The sequence below is a fragment of the Aquarana catesbeiana genome, linkage group LG08, assembly GCF_042186555.1.
Source record: "Aquarana catesbeiana isolate 2022-GZ linkage group LG08, ASM4218655v1, whole genome shotgun sequence".
Classification (NCBI taxonomy): domain Eukaryota; kingdom Metazoa; phylum Chordata; class Amphibia; order Anura; family Ranidae; genus Aquarana; species Aquarana catesbeiana.
Genome location: NC_133331.1, coordinates 80,839,227 through 80,860,194, shown reverse-complemented (window position 1 = coordinate 80,860,194; position 20,968 = coordinate 80,839,227). Strand labels below are relative to the sequence as shown.

The 20,968-nt window shown below is 43.0% G+C and overlaps 1 protein-coding gene across 3 annotated transcripts in view; it reads left to right on the top strand.

The window, feature by feature from the left end:
• BTAF1 (B-TFIID TATA-box binding protein associated factor 1) overlaps positions 1–20,968 on the top strand; it is a 234,766-nt gene that overhangs the window by 62,537 nt on the left and 151,261 nt on the right. For all 3 annotated transcript variants that reach the window (XR_012235669.1, XM_073596058.1, XM_073596057.1), the window contains exons 2-6: positions 598–721; positions 807–921; positions 4,336–4,482; positions 6,712–6,869; positions 20,424–20,560. Coding sequence is in view for 2 of the 3 variants with exons in the window: in XM_073596058.1 (XP_073452159.1) it covers positions 598–721; positions 807–921; positions 4,336–4,482; positions 6,712–6,869; positions 20,424–20,560 (681 nt within the window). In the remaining variant the exon portion in view is untranslated. The remainder of the gene's footprint in view (positions 1–597; positions 722–806; positions 922–4,335; positions 4,483–6,711; positions 6,870–20,423; positions 20,561–20,968) is intronic.

Below are 20,968 nucleotides of genomic sequence, written 5' to 3'. Positions count from 1 at the left end.
GTTTACGGAGGGTTGTGGAGAAACTGGCAGGATCAGCCAGGTTTTTTAGGTGCTATAAGGGGCCAAATGACACAGGACAAGCGCCATCATATAACCTGCTCTAAAGGAGCAGGATCCTTTGTTAACCATCCCCCCCCCCCAAAAAAAATTGAATGCATAAGATATAAAGCCTTCTGTGTGCATCAGCCTTCCTAATACTTACCTGAGCCTATCTTGATCCAGTGATGTTGCACAAATGATTGGGCTGTACAGGAGCCAATAAGAGGGAGGCCGGCTGGAGCTGAGGCTCGGCTCGGATGCCCCCATGGCAAGCACCTTGCTGTGGGGTCACTCAGGAGGGAGCAGCCAGGTGTGCCGAAGAGGGACCTGAGAAGGAGGATCTGGGCTGCTCTGTGCAAAACCATGGCACAGAGCAGGTAAGTTTGACATGTTTGTTTATGTAAAAATAAATAAATAAAAGGACTTTAAAATGCATTGCTATGTAATGTATTTGTAGGCTGACCTATAGGCAGACATAAAACAGCAGGAATAGTAGTGAGAAATATCTGTCCTTCCAAGAGTGCTTTATTACTATTTGTGTTTTTTGTTTTTTTTTAGGTTGGACCGCCTCTTCATTTTGCTGGACACAGGAACAACGCCAGTCACACGAAAAGCAGCAGCACAGCAGCTCGGTGAAGTGGTAAAGCTTCACCCTCATGAACTGAATAACCTGTTATCTAAGGTGAGACCGTTAACCACTAATGGCTTTGTTCAACGGCTCAGAAAACATTATAGAATCTTACGTTTTATTTATGTGTTACATTTAGGTCTTGCTTTATTTGCGAAGTCCGAACTGGGATACACGTATTGCAGCTGGTCTGGCAGTGGAGGCCATTGTGAAACGTGTTCCTGCATGGAATCCATCAACCAGGCTGAAGAGAGGTATTGATGCCACTTGTGTAGTCCATATTGGCGCCCAAAATGCCTTTTGCCTGCATGGATTAACCACTTGACCACTGGGCACTTAAACCCCCTTCCTAACCAGACCAAATTTCAGCTTTCGGTGCTCACATTTTGAATGACAATTACTCAGTCATGCAACACTGTACCTAAATGAAAGTTTTGTCCTCCTTTATTTTTTTTTTTTTTCACACAAATAGAGCTTTCTTTTGGTGGTATTTAATTACTGCAGGGTTTTTATTTTTTGCTCTATAAAAGACTGAAAATTCTTTAGAAAAATGCATTTTTCTTCGTTTCTGTTATACAATTTTGCATATGAGTAATTTTTCTTCATATATTTTGGCCAAAATTTATACTACTACATAGCAGGTTATTTCTCACACACAGCATATGCATAGCACAAATTACACCCCAAAACACATTCTACTATTCCTCCTGAGTACGGTGATACCACTTGTGTGAGACTTTTACACAGCGTGGCCACATACAGAGGTCCAACATGCAGGGAGCGCCAACAGGCGTTCTTGAAGCATAAATTGCACATATAATTTCTTGACTACCTCTTACACTTTTGAAGGCCCTGGAGAACCAGGACAATGGAAACGCCCCAAAAATGACCCCATTTTGGAAAGAAAACAACCCAAAGTTTTTGGAAAATGTGTAAAGAAAATGAAAATGCGTGTTTCACACAACGTTGTCCATTTACACAGTATTTCTAACACCTAGCATGTACAAAAATGTCACCCCAAAATAGATTCTCCTACTCCTGAGTACGGTGATACCACATGTGTGAGACTTTTCCACAGCCTGGCTACATACAGAGGACTAACATGCAGGGAGCACCATCCGGTGTTCTAGGGACATAAGTTTCAAACCTAATTTGACTACCTATTACACTTTTGTGAGGCACTGTAGTGGCATGGATGTGGCAAGGATGATAACTGATGTGGCATGGATGAGCATGAATGAGTATGGCTGGGTATGGCTAATTATGGATGGGGGTGGATTGGATGGTTGAGCATGGATGGGTGGGTATGCCGAGTATGGATGGGTATGCTGAGGATGCATGTATGGATATGCCGAGGATGGGTATGCCATGGATGGATGAATGGGTATGCCATGGATGGATGAATGGGTATGCCATGGATGGATGAATGGGTATGCCAAGGATGGATGAATGGGTATGCCAAGGATGGATGGATGGATGAATGGGTATGCCTGGCTGAGTATGCAGAGTATGGATGGGTATGCATGGCTGAGAATGGATGAATGGATGGATTTGTTACTGAGCAGCGCTGTGGGCACTACACATCCTGCCCACAGTGCTGCTGCCACCGATCTCTCTCCCCTCTCCGCTCACACTGGACGGGGAGGGGAAAAAGGGACCGGATATCACGCTGGTTTATTTACATGTGATCGCTCTGTCATTGGGAGCAATCACCAGCCGTTTACCGTGATGCGGACCCGGCGGTCACGGATGTGTTCAGGTGTGCGCGAGAGCGGGATTCTGGGAGGATGTCACTGTACGCTCTCCCAGAGTTATGCAACCGCTCTGTAGCTGTCATTCGGCTATGGGCCGGTTGTTAAGTGGTTAAACATTGAGCCCAAATGACTTTTCTGCTTAAAGTGGAACTTTAGCTAGAAAATTAAGTCCTGATAGATCACTTCAGGTCTCTTTTGCAGATATAACTATGTAAAACATTAAGTGGTGTCTATACTGTTTATAGTCCATTAACGCATGGTCTCATCCTGCTCTGCATATGGTCAGTTGCTCTTTATTCTATACACTGTATAGAGTAAGTTGCTAGAGGCCGATCAGCTGAAAGCTTTAGGATTTACTGTTGCTAAAGGGGGAAGTGCGCAACAGGAATGACATCACAGAGACAAGTATTGGGGGGGGGGGGGGGGCGGAGAAAAGCCGCTGTTAATTACATTCCCCCCCCCCATGACCCTGTATACTTTTTATAACCAACCTCAATGTAAATAGTTTTCATTTTTATTTATATTTTTTTCCCCCAATTGAGTCACTTGACTGAAAGCTCCTGTGTAATGTTTGAAGGCTGACAACATGAATTAATTTCAGAGCAGTCATATCACCTGCTGGCTTATATTGCTCTAAGCTGTTGATGCGGGTGAGTTCCCACCTGCCAGCTGCACCAGGCAATGGAGCCAGAACTTCAGGGTCATGCGACTGCATAGAACAACTCCGGGGAATTTAAAAGAAAAGTATTTACATTTGTGTTTTTTTTAATTTTTTTTTTTTTATGAAATGTATGCAGGGCCCTGGGGAGCTAACATTTAAATGTTGGTTTATTACTAGGCCTTTCAGTTGACTTAAAGTGTCATTAAACCCAGACGCTGAAAAACTCTCATTACATGCTATATAACAGAGTGCTTATATTAGCAAAGCCACTAAAGCATTTTTGTGTAAGATGCAAAATACCTGGTTGAACCTGCCTTCAGCCGCCCCTGCCATCTTCTGTGTCCCCACTGCAGGCTAAGATTATGTAGACCAGCTGGTGTCCTCTATGGAGCATGCTCAGTTTCAGTTCCCTTCTTTTCACTGTCCTTCTTCCTTCTCTTTTTTTTTTTTTTTTTTTTTTTTTTTTATCTGTATAGCCCACATGACTAAAATCACACATGTGGGTATATACACAGTGGTCAATGACACTACCCTCTCTCCTCAATGTCCTGCTATTACTAAACTCTATGGGTGTAGAATATAGTATGCCACTTGGTTACATTCAAAAACGCTTAGTTTGAATATAAATCCTGTATTAAATATATCCAATCTAATTGGGAAGTACCTATCAATTAAAAAAGAGCCTTGGATGCGGATGCTGTCTGAACAAAATGAAAGCTCATGTGACCACACAACAGAGCTGCGGGAATAAGGTACCTAAGATTATTTCAAAAAACTAAATTCAGTGGCATGAGAGAGATAATTTAAGTGAGTCAATTATGGCAATTTAATACATCTGTTAGTATAACTTTAGGGAATGACCATTATCAGGAGAAATGTAAAAATAGTTTGGGTCCATTAGGGGTATACAGGTGAGAGCTGATATGGTTAAAGACTTTCAATCTAAAGTAAGCTTTTTGATTTTAAATGACACACTGTCATCCTGTATGGCAAGATTTGCCAACAGTAGGTCCCCTCCTGCAAGGTCATTATGAAGGTCTACTTCCTCAGGGGTTTCTCAAAAGATTACATATGCATTATACAGTGGCTAAAGGGGAGCATAAAACCATCACCCCTACTGTCTTTTTGCAGTGTAAAAAGTTGTCACTAAAGTTTAAATGTTGGTAACCACAACTGAAATGCCAGCTCATGGTCTTAACCTTCTTAAAAATGTTAATATTGTAATTGCCTCTCCCTTTTTTCTTTTAATTTAGAGGCTGGTTCAGAATGCTCAAGTGATGAGTCTCCTCTCTCAGACAGACTGAGCTTTGACAGGTTTGACATATCAAGATTATTAAAACATGGTGCTTCGTTGCTGGGCTCAGCTGGTGTTGAATTTGAAGTTCAAGATGACAAATCGGGTACTCCTTCTTCTTTTTCTTCTTTTTTTTTTTATCTGTTATATGTTGTCTTGACAATAGTCTGAAGTCTACAGCATTCAAAAGTGCGTGTTTTTTTTTTTCCTCCTTCCTTGGCAAACCTGTCCCAGCTGGTGTTATGCAAGATTCAAAGTATTAGTCCTGGTAGTATAATTGTCCTATTTTACTTGTGAAAAAAAATGTACAAAACTACAGTATTACAAATGTTTTAATGACTTGGCTCCCTGATTCTTGTAAAACGTAAGCCAGTAATTTAGAGGCATGTATGCAGCTACTGGGTTCTGTTACTTGACACTATTGGACACTCAGTTTGTTGGCAGCAAATGTCAGGTCGTGCAGTTGAGGCAGCAACTGTCAGACTTTAGGTGACCTACTGACTTGATTTGTCAGGCTCAGAGTAAGCTGGATAAAGTGCAAATAACATTTTTAAAGTACAATATGAACAATATTCAATAAAAGTCCAGACATAAAAAAAAAAACCTTGAATGCATTCAGATGTTAAAAAAAAACAAAAAAAACTTGTTTTTAATTTTGTTTGCAATGAAGGCATGTCTTATTTGGCTTCTAGGATTACAGGAAGCCAATATAAAAAGTACAGTGCTGTCAGTTAACCCCTGAGTATGCTGACAGAAGACGAACACACTGATTACCTCATTGGTATTATTCCGCTCCATCAGAAGGATTGGGAGGGTCAGTCCTGTGTTTTTTCACACTCCAGTTAAAAAAAAAAAGTCAGGTTGGATCCTTTTTTGCAGAAGACTGTCTGAACAGAATTTGAAATTTGGCAAGTGACTGTTCCTACCCACCAAATTTTGTAAAAATAAAATGTATTTTTCTTAGTTTCTGTTGTAAAATTTAGCAAATTGGTAATTTTTTCTTTAGAAATTCTTACCAAAATTGTATACTGCTACTTATCTTTGGTAAAATAACCCAAATCCTTGTATATTTGGTCTTTTGTGAAAGTTAGTCAAAAGCTATGGTGCCAATCATTAATCGCATTTCTTGACACACAAGCCAGGAAAGTACAAATACCCCCCACAATTAGCAAAATGAAGGGGTGTGTGGGTTTTTTTTTTTTTCACAATTGTCATTAACAGGTTTTCTCTCCAAATGGCATATGCATACTTGCAACTACACCCCAAAATATATTCTACTATTTCCGAGTATGGCAATACCACATGTGAGACTTTTTCACAGCCTGGCCACAATGAGGCCCAACATACAGGGAGCACCAGCAGGTGTTCTAGGGACATAAATTACACATTTCATTCCTTGACTACTTCTTACACTTTTGAAGGCCCTGGAGCACCAGGACAATGAAAACACCCCAAAATGACCCCATTTTGGAAAGTAAACACCCCAATGTAAATTCTATGAACATTTTTTTGGATGTGGCATGGATGGACACAGATCAGCGCTGTGGGCACTTCAGATCCAGCCCACAAGTGCTGCTGCACCCACTCCCTCTCACACTGTACTGATCGGTGCGATCCAGAGATGTGCCGGTTTGTTGACAAGTAATCGTTCCGTCATTGGACAGAGCGATCACTTGGTAAAGGGCCACTGTCTTTGGCCCTTTACTCCGATCCTTGATGCGCCGAGTCAGGAAGACCCGATGGTCACAGGCATTACTGGGGGCGCGCGGGAAGTTGCGATTCTGGGAGGACGTTATTGTACCCCCTCCCAGAATTATCTGACTGCGCTGTAGCTGTCGCTCGGCTATGGCCTGGCAAGTAGTTAAGAGGAGTGAGTGGTAAAACAGTTGTCATTGAATTTGCTGAAATATTCCTGACCCCATCAGTTTTACTTGCCTTCAGCCTAACCTCTTTGGGTTATGCAAACAGGCAAACCACATTGGGCTAGTAGGAATAGGATTCGCATAGTGCATTAAGTCCATCACTTGACGAACCACATCATGTCTACGTCCCTCACTCTACACTGCATCGTATTAACTACTGAATTATAGATTTTGGTTGGTGCAGGGATTTCCAAACCTTTCCTCAGTTTTAGCCTCCCAGCAAAACTGTTGCTGGTAGGCTACCTATGAAACATCCATTCTTGTTGGGTCATGTGGAGAAATGGAGAGATACAGTGTGTTTAGAACTTTTTGTTTTGCCTGTAGTTCTGAAACTGAGCTTGTGTTGCCTCCTGTTTTCAAACGAAAGAAGTGCCTAGTCATAAGTTAAGACAAATATGAACTTTATTTTTTAGTGGACGTGGACCCTAAGGAAAGGATAGCTCGGCAAAGGAAGCTGCTGCAGAAGAAGCTGGGCCTTGACATGGGAGCTGCCATTGGCATGAATACCGAAGAGCTGTTTAATGATGAAGATCTGGACTACATGCCAAGCAACACGCTTGTAAATAAACCTGTAGGTAAACCTTTCTGCTGTATTGTTATGATGAAGGGCTTTTTATATATGAGCACTAAAAAAATTATTAAAACTAATACAATATCTATCTATCTATCTATCTATCTATCTATCTATCTATCTATCTATCTATCTATCTATCTATCTATCTATCTATCTATCTATCTATCTATCTATCTATCTATCTATCTATCTATCTATCTATCTATCTATCTATCTATCTATCTATCTATCTATCTATCTATCTATCTATCTATCTATCTATCTATCTATCTATCTATCTATCTCAACACTTCAAAGAACTCCATATAGGGCTCCATAGTGAGTTATACATTTACAAATACAGTATGTAATATTGGGCCCAAAGCCCCTCAGTGCTTTTTGTAGATGAATTCATTTCTTCAGTAGGAAATGCAGGATCTCCCAATAACCGATAGGCATGCTGATGCTTAAAAATATATAAATCTAAACAGTTGACAAACAATAGTGTTTCAAATATTAACATGCTTCAACATACTGTCTATCCATAAAGTCCCATGCAATAAGTCCTCTTGAAAGAACTATATAATTCCACCAAAGTGCTCTTATTTCACTGTGCAGTGTGCACATACTAGATGAACACTAATTTATGCTTCACCGTGCAGAAACAAATGCATGTGACTGTCAATATGCTGGATTACCACCACTTATCAGTTTCTGCTCCAGTCTTCTCCTCAGCTCATATATGTGGATAAAGAGAGCCATCAGGGAGGTGTGTGATTGTCCCTAAATTTATTCTGCAGCAGGACAACGGCCCCAAACATACAGCCAATTGGGGAGATTTACTAAAACTGGTGCACTCAGAATCTGGCACAGCTGTGCATGATAGCCAATCAACTTCTAACTTCAGCTTGTTAAGTTTTGGCAATACAACCTGGAAGCTGATTGGTTTGTATGCAGAGTTGAAACAGATTTTGCACTCCAGTTTTAGTAAATACCCCCCCACTGTCTATAAGAACTATCTTCAGTGTAAAGAACAAGGCGTTCTGGAAGTGATGGTTTGGCTGCCACAGAGCCCTAATCTCAACATCAAGTCTGGGAATTATATAAAGAGACAGAAGGATATGAGACTGCCTACATCCACAGAAGATCTGACTAGTTCTCCAAGACATTTGGAACAACCTACTTGCCATAGTTCCTTCAAAAGCTGTGTGACGGTGTACCTAGAAGAATTGAGCCAAAGGGTAGTCGCACCAAACCATTTGATTTAGAATTTTTTTCTTCTGTTTGCATATTTTAAATTTATAAAAAAAAAAAATAAGCCACACAATCTATTTTTGAAAACATTTTTACTTTACAGCATTTCTTCAAACCTGCCTAAAACTTTTTTGTGTGTCTGTAGATCGGAACACCATTTGCTCCCCCTGCAGATTTTGTAAGTTTGCCCACTTGCAAATTAAGGGTCTATAACTTTTATCATAAGTGTATTTTTAAAGATGGACAGAATATCAACCAAAAATACAGAAAAAACATGATACAAATGTTATTAATTGAGTTGCAGTTCAGTGATCAAAAGTATTTGATCCCCCAAGCAAAACATAACTTGGTGCTTGTTGGCAAAACCCTTGTTGGCTAGCACAGAGGTAACATGTTTCTTGTAGTTGGTTACCAGGTTTGCACGCATCTCAGGAGGGATTTTGGTCCACTCATCTTTACAGATCTTCTCTAAATCCTTAAGGTTTCTTGACTGTCGCTTGGCTAGGCCACTCCATGACCTTAACCACTTCCCGCCCGCCCTATAGCGGATTGACGTCCGGGAAGTGGTTGTGTTATCCTGACTGGACGTCATATGACGTCCAGCAGGATAACGTGCCGCAGCGCGCCCCCGGGGGCGTGCATCGCGGCGATCGGTGGAGCGGTGTGTCAGTCTGACACACCGCTACACTGATCTTGGTAAAAAGCCTCCGGCGGAGGCTCTTTACCACGTGATCAGCCGTGTCCAATCACGGCTGATCACGCTGTCAATAGGAGGAGCCGTTGATCGGCTCTTCCTCACTCGCATCTGACAGACGCGAGTAGAGGAGAGCCGATCGGCGGCTCTCCTGGCAGGGGGGGTCTGCGCTGATTGTTTATCAGCGCAGCCCCCCGCAGATCACCACACTGGACCACCAGGGATCGCCACTAGGACCACCAGGAAGAGGGGCAACATGTGGATGGCCAGGTATGTACCCCATGGCCATCCACGTGTGCCAAATCTGTGCCAATCAGTGCCCACAAATGGGCACTGATTGGCACAATTATGTTGCAGTGATGCCCAGCAATGCCACCCTTAGGGGCATCACTGCAAACAAGCAATGCCATCAGTGCCACCCATCAGTGTCCATTCATGCCACCTGTCAGTGCCAATCTGTGCCAACTATCAGTGCCACCCATAAGTAACCATCAGTGCCGCCTATAAGTGCCCATCCGTGCCACCTATGAGTGCCCATCAGTGCCGCATACCAGTGCCACCCATCAGTGCCACCTCACCGGTGCCACCTCAGTGCCCGTCAGTGCAGCCATATCAGTGCCCGTCAGTGCAGCCATATCAGTGCCCGTCAGTGCAGCCATATCAGTGCCCGTCAGTGCAGCCATATCAGTGCCCGTCAGTGCAGCCATATCAGTGCCCGTCAGTGCAGCCATATCAGTGCCCGTCAGTGCAGCCATATCAGTGCCCGTCAGTGCAGCCATATCAGTGCCCGTCAGTGCAGCCATATCAGTGCCCGTCAGTGCAGCCATATCAGTGCCCGTCAGTGCAGCCATATCAGTGCCCGTCAGTGCAGCCATATCAGTGCCCGTCAGTGCAGCCATATCAGTGCCCGTCAGTGCAGCCATATCAGTGCCCGTCAGTGCAGCCATATCAGTGCCCGTCAGTGCAGCCATATCAGTGCCCGTCAGTGCAGCCATATCAGTGCCCGTCAGTGCAGCCATATCAGTGCCCGTCAGTGCAGCCATATCAGTGCCCGTCAGTGCAGCCATATCAGTGCCCGTCAGTGCAGCCATATCAGTGCCCGTCAGTGCAGCCATATCAGTGCCCGTCAGTGCAGCCATATCAGTGCCCGTCAGTGCAGCCATATCAGTGCCCGTCAGTGCAGCCATATCAGTGCCCGTCAGTGCAGCCATATCAGTGCCCGTCAGTGCAGCCATATCAGTGCCCGTCAGTGCAGCCATATCAGTGCCCGTCAGTGCAGCCATATCAGTGCCCGTCAGTGCAGCCATATCAGTGCCCGTCAGTGCAGCCATATCAGTGCCCGTCAGTGCAGCCATATCAGTGCCCGTCAGTGCAGCCATATCAGTGCCCGTCAGTGCAGCCATATCAGTGCCCGTCAGTGCAGCCATATCAGTGCCCGTCAGTGCAGCCATATCAGTGCCCGTCAGTGCAGCCATATCAGTGCCCGTCAGTGCAGCCATATCAGTGCCCGTCAGTGCAGCCATATCAGTGCCCGTCAGTGCAGCCATATCAGTGCCCGTCAGTGCAGCCATATCAGTGCCCGTCAGTGCAGCCATATCAGTGCCCGTCAGTGCAGCCATATCAGTGCCCGTCAGTGCAGCCATATCAGTGCCCGTCAGTGCAGCCATATCAGTGCCCGTCAGTGCAGCCATATCAGTGCCCGTCAGTGCAGCCATATCAGTGCCCGTCAGTGCAGCCATATCAGTGCCCGTCAGTGCAGCCATATCAGTGCCCGTCAGTGCAGCCATATCAGTGCCCGTCAGTGCAGCCATATCAGTGCCCGTCAGTGCAGCCATATCAGTGCCCGTCAGTGCAGCCATATCAGTGCCCGTCAGTGCAGCCATATCAGTGCCCGTCAGTGCAGCCATATCAGTGCCCGTCAGTGCAGCCATATCAGTGCCCGTCAGTGCAGCCATATCAGTGCCCGTCAGTGCAGCCATATCAGTGCCCGTCAGTGCAGCCATATCAGTGCCCGTCAGTGCAGCCATATCAGTGCCCGTCAGTGCAGCCATATCAGTGCCCGTCAGTGCAGCCATATCAGTGCCCGTCATTGAAGAAGAAAACTTACTTATTTACAAAATGTTTTAACAGAAACAAAGAAAAACTTGTTGTTTTTCAAAATTTTCGGTCTTTTTTTATTTGTTGCGCAAAAAATAAAAACCGCAGAGGTGATCAAATACCACCAAAAGAAAGCTCTATTTGTGGGAACAAAATCATAAACAAATTTGTTTGGGTACAGTGTAGCATGACCGCGCAATTGTCATTCAAAGTGCAACAGCGCTGAAAGCTGAAAATTGGTCTGGGCGGGAAGGTGTCTAAGTGCCTGGTATTGAAGTGGTTAAAGAGGAACTTCAGTCACTTTCATCTATAAATCTTCTGCCCTTGTTTTAACTTTTTGGATAGTAAAACCATTTTTTTCTGCTAGTAAATACCTTTTTATACAGCCCACTTCCTGTTTCTTGTCTGTTAAAGCCTAGGCTTGACGTGTGTGTGTGTGTCTGTGTGTGTCTGTGTCTCTCTCTCTATATCTATATATAATAGAGAGAGGTGTGCCTCTGTCTGTGTAAATCCAGTAAGTGAACAGGCTTCAGCTACCTACAGTTAAATGATTGCAGCCAGACTTGGTGGAGGAAGATTTCTGCAGCATATTTGGCAAGTGCAGAATCATAGTGTGTGTGTGTGTGTGTGTGTGTGTGTGTGTGTGTGTGTGTATATAAAAAAAATATGCAAAGTGGTTGAAGGGAAGCTTCGGGATAGCAAAGATTGTTTTTTTTATTACAAATTATGTGAGCAGACTGCAGTTCCTCTTTAATGTGCTTCTCCTTGAGCCACTCCTTTGTTGCCTTTGTAGTATGTTTTGGGTCATTGTCATGCTGGAAGACTCCATCTTCAGTGTTTTGGCTGAGGAAAGAAGGTTCTCATCCAAGATTTTACAATACATGGCCCTGTCCATTGGCCCCTCAATGTGGCAAAGTTGGCCTGTACCTTAAGCGGAGAAACAGCCCCAAAGCATAATGTTTCCACTTCCGTGCTTGACTGTAGGGATGGTGTTCTTGGGGTCATAGTCGGCATTTTTCTTCAAACATGGTGAATCGAGTTAATGCCAAAGAGCTCTATTTTGGTCTCCCCTAACCACAACACTTTTCTCCCAATCCTTCTCTGAATAATTTAGATGTTCATTGGCGAACTTTAGACAGGCCTATACATGTGCCTACTTGAGGGGGACCTTGCGGGCTCTGCAGGATTTCATTCCATGGCGGCATATTTTGTTACCAATGATGTGTTTGGTGACTGACTGGTCCCAACTGCCTTGAGGTCATTCACAAGTTTCTCCGTGTAGTTCTGGGCTGATCCCTCACTTTTCTCATCATCCTTGCCCCATGAGGCAAAATCTTGCATGGAGCTCCAGACCGAGGGTGATTTTGGTTTATTTTTGTATTTTTTCCATTTGCAAATCATCGCTCCAACAGTTGTCTCATTCTCACCAAACTTCTTTCTGATGGTCTTGTAGCCCATTCCAGCCTTGTGCAGGTCTACAATATTGTCCCTGATGTCCTTTTGACAGCTCTTTGGGCTTTCCCATGATGGTGAGGTTTGAATGGAAGAAATCCTGCGGACAATTGTCTTTTTTATACACAGAAGTTGTCCGGCGCACCTTTTTAAATTGACAGAACTAATCTGTGTATGTGGAGCACAAACTGTAGCCAGTCTGGAAGCCAGAATTGTTGGTTGGTAGGGGATCAAATACTTATATTACTTACTGAACCACAACTCAATTTTATAACCTTTTGTATCATGCAGGGTTGTGTTTGTGTGTGTGTGGTGTGTTTTTTTTTTTTTTTTTAATTTTTGGTTTTATCTTCTTTCATTGATATATTACAATGGCATCTGAAAGTCAGTGGAGTATGTTAGACAGCAAGTAAACCTAATGTACCTGAAGTTTTGTAAGTAAAGAAAGGTAATCACTGTCTGTGTATGGGGCTGCGTCGCTGCCGACTGGTCAGGATGCCCACGCTGACCCACTTCCCCAGCCAAAAGTGCCTACAATGGGAATTGGAACTGGATCACAGAGCAACATGAAAAAGTGACTTGGTCTGATGAATTATGGTTTTCTTTTTACATCATGTGAATGGCTGAGTGCGTGTGTCGTTTACCTGGGGAAGAGATGTTACCAGGGTGCATTATGGGAAGAAGGCAAGCTAGCAAAGGCAGTGTGATGCTTTGGACAATGTTCTGCTAGAAAATTTTGGGTCCAACCATTCATGTGGATTTCGCATACAGTGGATATAGAAAAGAATAAAGAGGTTTACCTTCCAACATGACAACGGCACAAAGCAAAAATGACCACACAGTGGTTGAAGGCAAAACAGTTGAATGTCCTAGTCCAGAGCCCAGACTTGAAGGAAGTAAACCGCATCAAATTCTTTTATATTTAAAAAAGTCACTTTTGCGCATGCGCACAAGAGTCACGGACCGCAGCATGGAGCTCCTGAAGGGACAGCACAAGTATACCGTCCCCTCAGCGCATACGCTGATGACATAGCCGTGACCGTTTAAACTGGCCATACATGGTCGCATTTCGAAAAATTTTCTTTTCAAAATCATGTTGTTGTTTTTTTTTTTTTTTTTTTTTTTTTTTTTTTTTTCATGGCCGGGAATCTTTTTTTCTTTTGTCTCCATAAATTTTCTTTTCTTACATTTCTTGCACGATTCTCCCATCATTGATTAGAAAATCATTAGTTTTTCCAACATGTCCGATTCCTCAAATTTTGATTGCCGCACGAAAATCATCCGTTGCTGCAGCCCACTAATGGTGGAAATTCGTAAAAAATGATTAGATACGATTTTCGAAAGAAAATTCTTTTGAAATTCGAACTGTGTATGGCCGCCATTAGGAGATATTCACGGTACCTTTACAGGTAAGCCTGATTATAGGCTTACCTGTAGGTACAAGCCTGCAGAAAGGGTTAACGTCCACTTTAAACCCCATTGAAAATCTGTGAAATGATTGAAGACTGCAGTCCACGAACTGTCTCCATCAAATTTAACTTGAGCAGTTCTGCAAAGAGTGGGCAAATATTGCAAAATCTAGATGTGCAAATTTAGTTGAGTCCTATCCCATAATGCTAAAGGCTGTAATTAAAGCAAAAGGTGGTTCAACAAAATGCTGACATAAGGGGGTGATCCTTTTTATCCAATTCAGGGATTCTGTTTTTGAAAATGTTGTGGTTTTTGTTTTTTTCTGACATGTTGGTGTGTTTTTGTCTTTCACCTGGATGTTATAAGTTGCACTAGTAAAAAAAACAGCTGTATAAAACAAAATGGTCTTCATGTCAGGCGGCAAAGCAACAAAAATGTGTTTTTTATTTTGTATACCCACTGTAACACGTACCACATTGTTGCTGAGCAAGTACACCCCTTCATGGAAACGGTATTTCCTGATGAGTGACCTTTCAGCGGGATAATGCGTCCTGTCACACTGCCAAAATGGTTTTAACAATGATTTTAGGAACAAGACGACAAGTTTAAGGTGTTAACTTGACCTCCCAATTCTCCAGATGTCAGTCCAATCAAGCATCTGTAGAATGTGCTGGAGAAACTCCAGGGAGGCCCCACTTCGCAACTTACAGTACTTGCCGAGCAGCTCACGCCGATATACGTTGGCAAAGTAGCACAGGTGCGCCAAACGATGTACCCATACGTCACGCCGTCATCAGCGGCTAGCGGACTCTGTGTGCGCCGGTGGCCCGCGATCGTGGCACGGAGAGGCAGAGCGGGAAGATGCCTATGTAAACGAGGCATTTCCCTGTTCTGCCTAGCAACATGAGAGGGATCTACTGCTCCCAGTGATCAGCAGTGATCTGTCATGTTCTAGTGGAGCCCATCCCACCCCCCCACAGTTAGAACACACTGAGGGAACACGCTTAACCCCTTGATCGCCCCATAGTATTTAACCCCTTCCCTGCCAGTGACATTTACACAGTAATCAGTGCATTTTTATAGCACTGATCAATGTATAAATGCCAATGGTCCCAAAATAGTGTCAAGTGTCTGCTCTGTCCGCTGCAATGTCGCAGTCGCAATAAAAATCGCAGCTCGCTGCTATTACTAATAAAAGAGAGAAACATTTTTTAAATGCCATAAATTTCTCCACTATTTTGCAATAACTTTTGCGCAAACCAATAAATATAAGCTTATTGCGGATTTTTTTTTTTTTCCTTGGGGCAAAAAATAAAGATGTGATCAAACACCACCAGAAGAAAGCTGTTGGGGGGGGGGGTAGTCAATTTTGTTTTTTTGTTTGGGTGCAACGTCGCAAGACCGCGCAATTGTCGTTTAAAGCGACGCAGTGCCGTATCGCAAAAAAGGGCTTAGTCAGGAAGGGGGTAAATCCTTTCGGGGGCTTAAGTGGTTAAAGGATCTGCTACTGATGCCAAATACCACAGTATACCTTTTTTTTTTTTTTTTTTTTTTTTTTTTTTTTTTTTTTTTTTATATAGGGTGACATTCATGCTTCGAAGGGGGGGGGGGGCGCACACCTACTTAATATTGGGTGGGTGGCCGGCCATAATGTTTTATGGCTTATTCAGTGTGTGTTTTATATAAAAATTTATAAATACACTACTGGGCATTCCAGATAAGTAATGCTGTTCTTGGCAGTCTGAGTCTGGTAAATATGGTTATAGTAAGCTGAAATCTATGACTGTACTTTGCACCCAATTTATTATTGTAAGCCTGTTTGTTTTTATCTTTTTAATATATTTTGTTTTATAGCTAAAAATTGTATCCTAACCTAACAAAAAAAATTAAATTTCACATTTTAACCACTTGACAACTGGGCACTTAAACCCCCCTCCTGCCTAGACCAGCTTTCAGCGCTGTCACACTTTGAATGACAATTACTCAGTCATGTAATACTGTACCCAAATGAAATTTTTGTCCTTTTTTTTTTCATACAAATAGAGCTTTCTTTTGGTGGTATTTGATCACCTCCTGGGGTTTTTATTTTTTGCGCTATAAATGAAAAAAGACCGAAAATTTTGAAAAAAAAAAAAGCATTTTTCTTAGTTTATGTGATACAATTTTGCAAATTATTAATTTTTTTTTTTTCTTCAGAAATTTTGGCCACAATTTATACTGCTACATATCTTTGGTAAAAATAACCGAAATTAGTGGATATCATTTGGTCTGTGTGAAAGTTAGAGAGTCTACAAGCTGTGGTGCAAATCATAAAAAATTAATCACACCTGATGTACTGGTGGCCTATCTCATTTCTTGCGACCCGAACAAGCCAGGAAAGTACAAATACCCCCCCCCAAATGGCCGCTTTTTGAAAGTAGACATTTCAAGGTATTTAGTAAGATGCATTGTGAGGTTTTTGATGTAATTTTTTTCCCACAATTCTTTGCAAAATGAAGATATATATATATATATATATATATATATATATATATATATATATATATATATATATATATATATATATATATATATATATATATATATATATATATATATATATATATATATATATATATATATATATATATATATTCACAAAATTGTCATTGTAATAGGTTATTTCTCTCACATGGCATGTGTATACCACAAATGACGCCCCAAAATACATTCTGCTACTTCTCCTGAGTATGGCAATACCACATGTGTGAGACTTTTTTACACAGCCTGGCCACATACAGAGGCCCAACATTGAAATAGCACCATCAGGCGTTCTAGGAGCATAAATTACACATCTCATTTCTCATCCACCTATTACACTTTTGAAGGCCCTGGAGCACCAGGACAATGGAAACTCCCACAAAGTGACCCCATTTTGGAAAGCTAACACACCAACGTATAATCTATGAGGCATAATAAGTCTTTTGAACGGTTCATTTTTTTTTTTTTTTTTTTTTTTTTTCCAGAAGTTTTTGGAAAATGTGGAAAAAAACGCTTTTTTTTTTTTTTTTTTTTTTTTTTAACGCAAAGTTGTGCATTTTATAAGATCTTTCCAACACATAGCATGTACATAGCAAAAATGACACCCCAAAATACATTCTGCTACTCTTGAGTACGGCGATACCACATGTGTGAGACTTTTACACAGCCTAGCCACATACAGAGGCCCAACATGCAACGAACACCATCAGGTGTTCTAGGGACACATAGCATTTACATACCAAGAATTACACCCCAAAATACATTATGCTGAGCAAAGAGTAAACAAGATTACCTGTGGTTGTAGTAGCGCAGTTGTACACAGGAGGATAGCACTGGTCCAGGCAGCAGGCAGGGACTTGGTCAGCAAAAGCGAGCGCAATTTTCCAGGCAACAGGAGGGAATACTGTCCATAGTCAGTGCAGGCAGGGATACTGTCCATATACAGTCCAGGGTCAGTGCAGGCAAAGAATGTCAGCAGTGCCAATATATTGGTCCTGGTAGTAGGCAGGTCCATGTGGTGTGGTCAGTTCATGCGACAGGCAGAGGCATGATGGCATAGGTCCTACAGGCAGCAGGTAGAAGTAGGGCCTCGTTCAGGACAGAATGGGGACAGGGGTAGAGGCTTCTCCCACCCAAATCTCTTTTGAAGTCTCCAGACCCTAATCTAGGAATGAGAAAACAAATGAAATTTGTTTTCTTCATCCAGAAAAACAATTCTGGAGCCCCTCACATATGTGAGACCCCTGTGTTCTGAATCCCACTAGTCCACTGGCAGGGTACAAGATCAGTCCAAGAGGCAGGCAAGAGGCATGGTCAAACAGTCCAGGGTCAGTTCCAGATCAGGCAGAGATATAAACAGAATCGGTAGGCAGAAGTGTGGTCGAATAACAAGCCAGGGTCAGTTACAGAGCAAGCAGAGGCATAAGGGGTGTGAAGGTAAATGGCAGGAAGTGAGGGTTATGTTTACCATACTTCACTAATAATTTAGTGAAGTATGGTAACGGCGGAAACAGTCAACTATGCAGAGGCCTGGTTGGGAAGGACATTGGGGACAATGATAAGTGGTGTCTCTTCTCACCCCTCGTTTGGAGCACACCCGGCATTTTTTTCTGACATTTTTGGCCTGTTGGTCTGGGAGGGATTTTATCGGGAAAGTGGCGTTCAGAGAGTCTGCTAATTACATCGGATCTAATGTTTTCTGGTGGGCTGTTCGGGTATATAAGGGCAGTGGTGATTTCCTCCTGGTAGCCAAGGAAGGGTTTGGGTCTGTCAGTGGAGTTGCAATAAATTACATAGGTGTTGTATATGGCCAAAATAAATAAATCGAAACTTTTTTTTTTTTTATACCACTGGTATGTTCTTCTAGTGGAAAGGTAGGGTTCGAGCATCTGGTCGTTGAAGTCGACACCCCCCATATACATGTTGTATTCATGGACACATGTTGGCTTTTGAATTGGGCCATTCCTCCTGGTGATCTCAACAAATGTATTGTTGTGGATCGACAAAAGCATGTAGACGTCCCTTCTGTCCCTCCACTTCACAGCCAGAATTTCCTCTTCCGTAAGCTCGCCGCCTCCCCTCTTAACTTCTTGTTGACGAGGCTATGAGGAAAGCCCTTCCGATTCGTCCTTATGGTGCCGCATGCTGGAGTCGTCTTTCTGTGAAGGTTTCGGAACAGGGGCAAACTAGAATACAAATTGTTCACATACAGATGGTAGCCTTTCTCCAGGAGTGGGTTTATGAGTTCCCAAACGACTTTCCCACTCGATCCAATGTATTCTTGGCAATAAGGGGGATGTAGCTGGGTGTCCTTCCCTTCGTATACCATGTAGGCATAGGTATACCCTGTAGCACGATCGCACAATTTGTACATCTTCACCCCATAGCGGGCACTTTTGGTGGGAATAAATTGTTTTAAGCCCAGCCTGTCAGAAAATTTGATAAGGGACTCATCCACACATGTGTTGGTCTGGGGGAAGATTTCAGAAAAATAATTTATTAGGGGCCGAATTTTAAAAAGCTTGTCAAAATTTGGGTGATTTCGGGGAGGGCACTGGGTATTGTCGTTATAGTGTAGGAATCTCATAATCATGAGATATCTGGTCCTGGGCATTATTGAGGAAAAGATGGGCATGTGGTAGATGGGGAGAGTAGACCAATACGAACGTAATTCATTTTTTCTGTATAGTCCCATACAGAATGTGAGGCTCAAAAAAATTTTAAACTCCTCCACTGTTGGGGCTCTCAACTCGTAAGGACGGGCATAATAGGATGTTGGGTTACTTGCTATAAATTGTTGGGCATATAGGTTGCACTGGGCCACAATTGATGCAAGCATGTCCTCAATAAACATAAGGTGGAAAAAGCTGGGCAGTGAAACGGGGAATGTTAGCTTCTCCTGAATGAGGAGGCAGCCACAAGGGGTTTTGAAGGGAATAGGGAAGGGCTGTCATGGGACCTAACCCTTTGGGACTGAGGTGACACCCCACTGGTACGTGGCCTTTGCCGAGGCACTGCGGTGCTGGTGGATGGCACTGCGGTGCTGGTGGATGGCACTGCCTCCTCACCAGTACGCCTTCGTCTGGCGGGCTGACTCTCATCCTCCTCCTCCTCTGAGGCTGTCGGTGTACCACTGGTTAGGACAGGCTCGTAGTCCACGTCAGACTCAGAATCTGAAAATGAGGAGGAATCCGAAGCAGAGAGCTCCCCGTTGCTCTCGTCGCCCGCAAGAATATTGTACGCCTCCTCAGCTGAATATAATCTTCTAGCCATTGTTGGTGGTACTGGTGACAAGTGGCACTGGTGACACTGATAACAGATGGCATGTGGCACTGACAGATAGCACTGACGGCAGGTGGCACTGACGGCAGATGGCACTGATATTTTATAGTGTTGGCACGGTGTATGGGGTGTTTTTTTTTTTTTTTTTTTTCCACTCACATTATAAATCTCTGAAGCACAGGTCGCTCTCCCTCCTCACACGCGGTCTCTGTGTGAGGAGGGAGAGCTGGCAATGAGAGATGATCTCATATGTTTATATTTGAGAAGATCTCTCATTGGCACCGCAGATCGCACTGAAAATGGCTGCTATGATTGGCCGTTTTCAGCGATCTGTGACTGGCTGTGTCCAAGGGACACGGCCAGCACAAAACTTCCTTGAAGCACGCCCGCGGGAGCACACATCGCGGAAGTAAACAGCAGGACATCCAGGGACAGCCACCCGGTAGATAGCGTCTGCGCTGCAGCCGTCTTTCGGCTATAGCGCGGGCGCGAAGTGGTTAAACCATTTCATACAATATCTGCTTCCTCAGCTAGCTTCTGTAAACTACCCTTCTAATGTAAATGAGGAGAAGAAGATGTTTGTAATCCAAATCAGGATACCAGCCTAGGGTCATGCTGCTCATTTATAGATTTTGTAAAGTGTTGTCACCCTAGGAAGGAAATGTGTCACTGGCAGGATCACAAGGTAAAAAAGGGTGGCAGGTGGAAGCACCTCCAAGGATGAACGCATCATCACATCGAAGGACTGGCAAGCTTCAATCTTCTTCCTTTTTTTTTTTTTTTTTTGTTCTTATATTTGTGCTCTGTGTATTTGTCCCCTTCTCATATGGGGTGACCTTAGACTTGCATTTTGTTATTTTCAGGCTCTCCAAGCAGCAGAGTTTATTGATTCAGAGTTTCTTCCGGGCATGAGTAACAGGCAGAAAAATAAAGCCAAACGAATGGCAAAGCTAATAGCAAAGCAGAAATCTCGGGATGTAATGGAGGCCAATGAAAAGAGGTATGTGGGGTGTTTTTCTTTTTTTCTTCACTCTAAATAGAACATTTTAAAGGTTTGCCTAATCTATCATACTTGTTCCTTGGCAGCCTGCCTGTAAACAGGCAGATTGTGGTTTGCCTTTTGGTTCTTGGCTGATTTTGCTAGTGCATCAGCAAACCTTTTAAATCTGGTAAAGTGGTGCAACTTTAATGGGTTCAGTGGTTTGAAACCAAGTTTGTTACAATGTGCAGATAAGTGGTGCATTAACTATATGCATAGATCACTAGGGATTTTGTCCTGTATGCTTAGCAAACATTAAATATTTTTTAGTGTGTCTTTTATTAAAAAAAAAAAAAACTCTTAAGTTTTGAAGTGGTGCCGCGCAGATATATATATATATATATATATATATATATATATATATATATA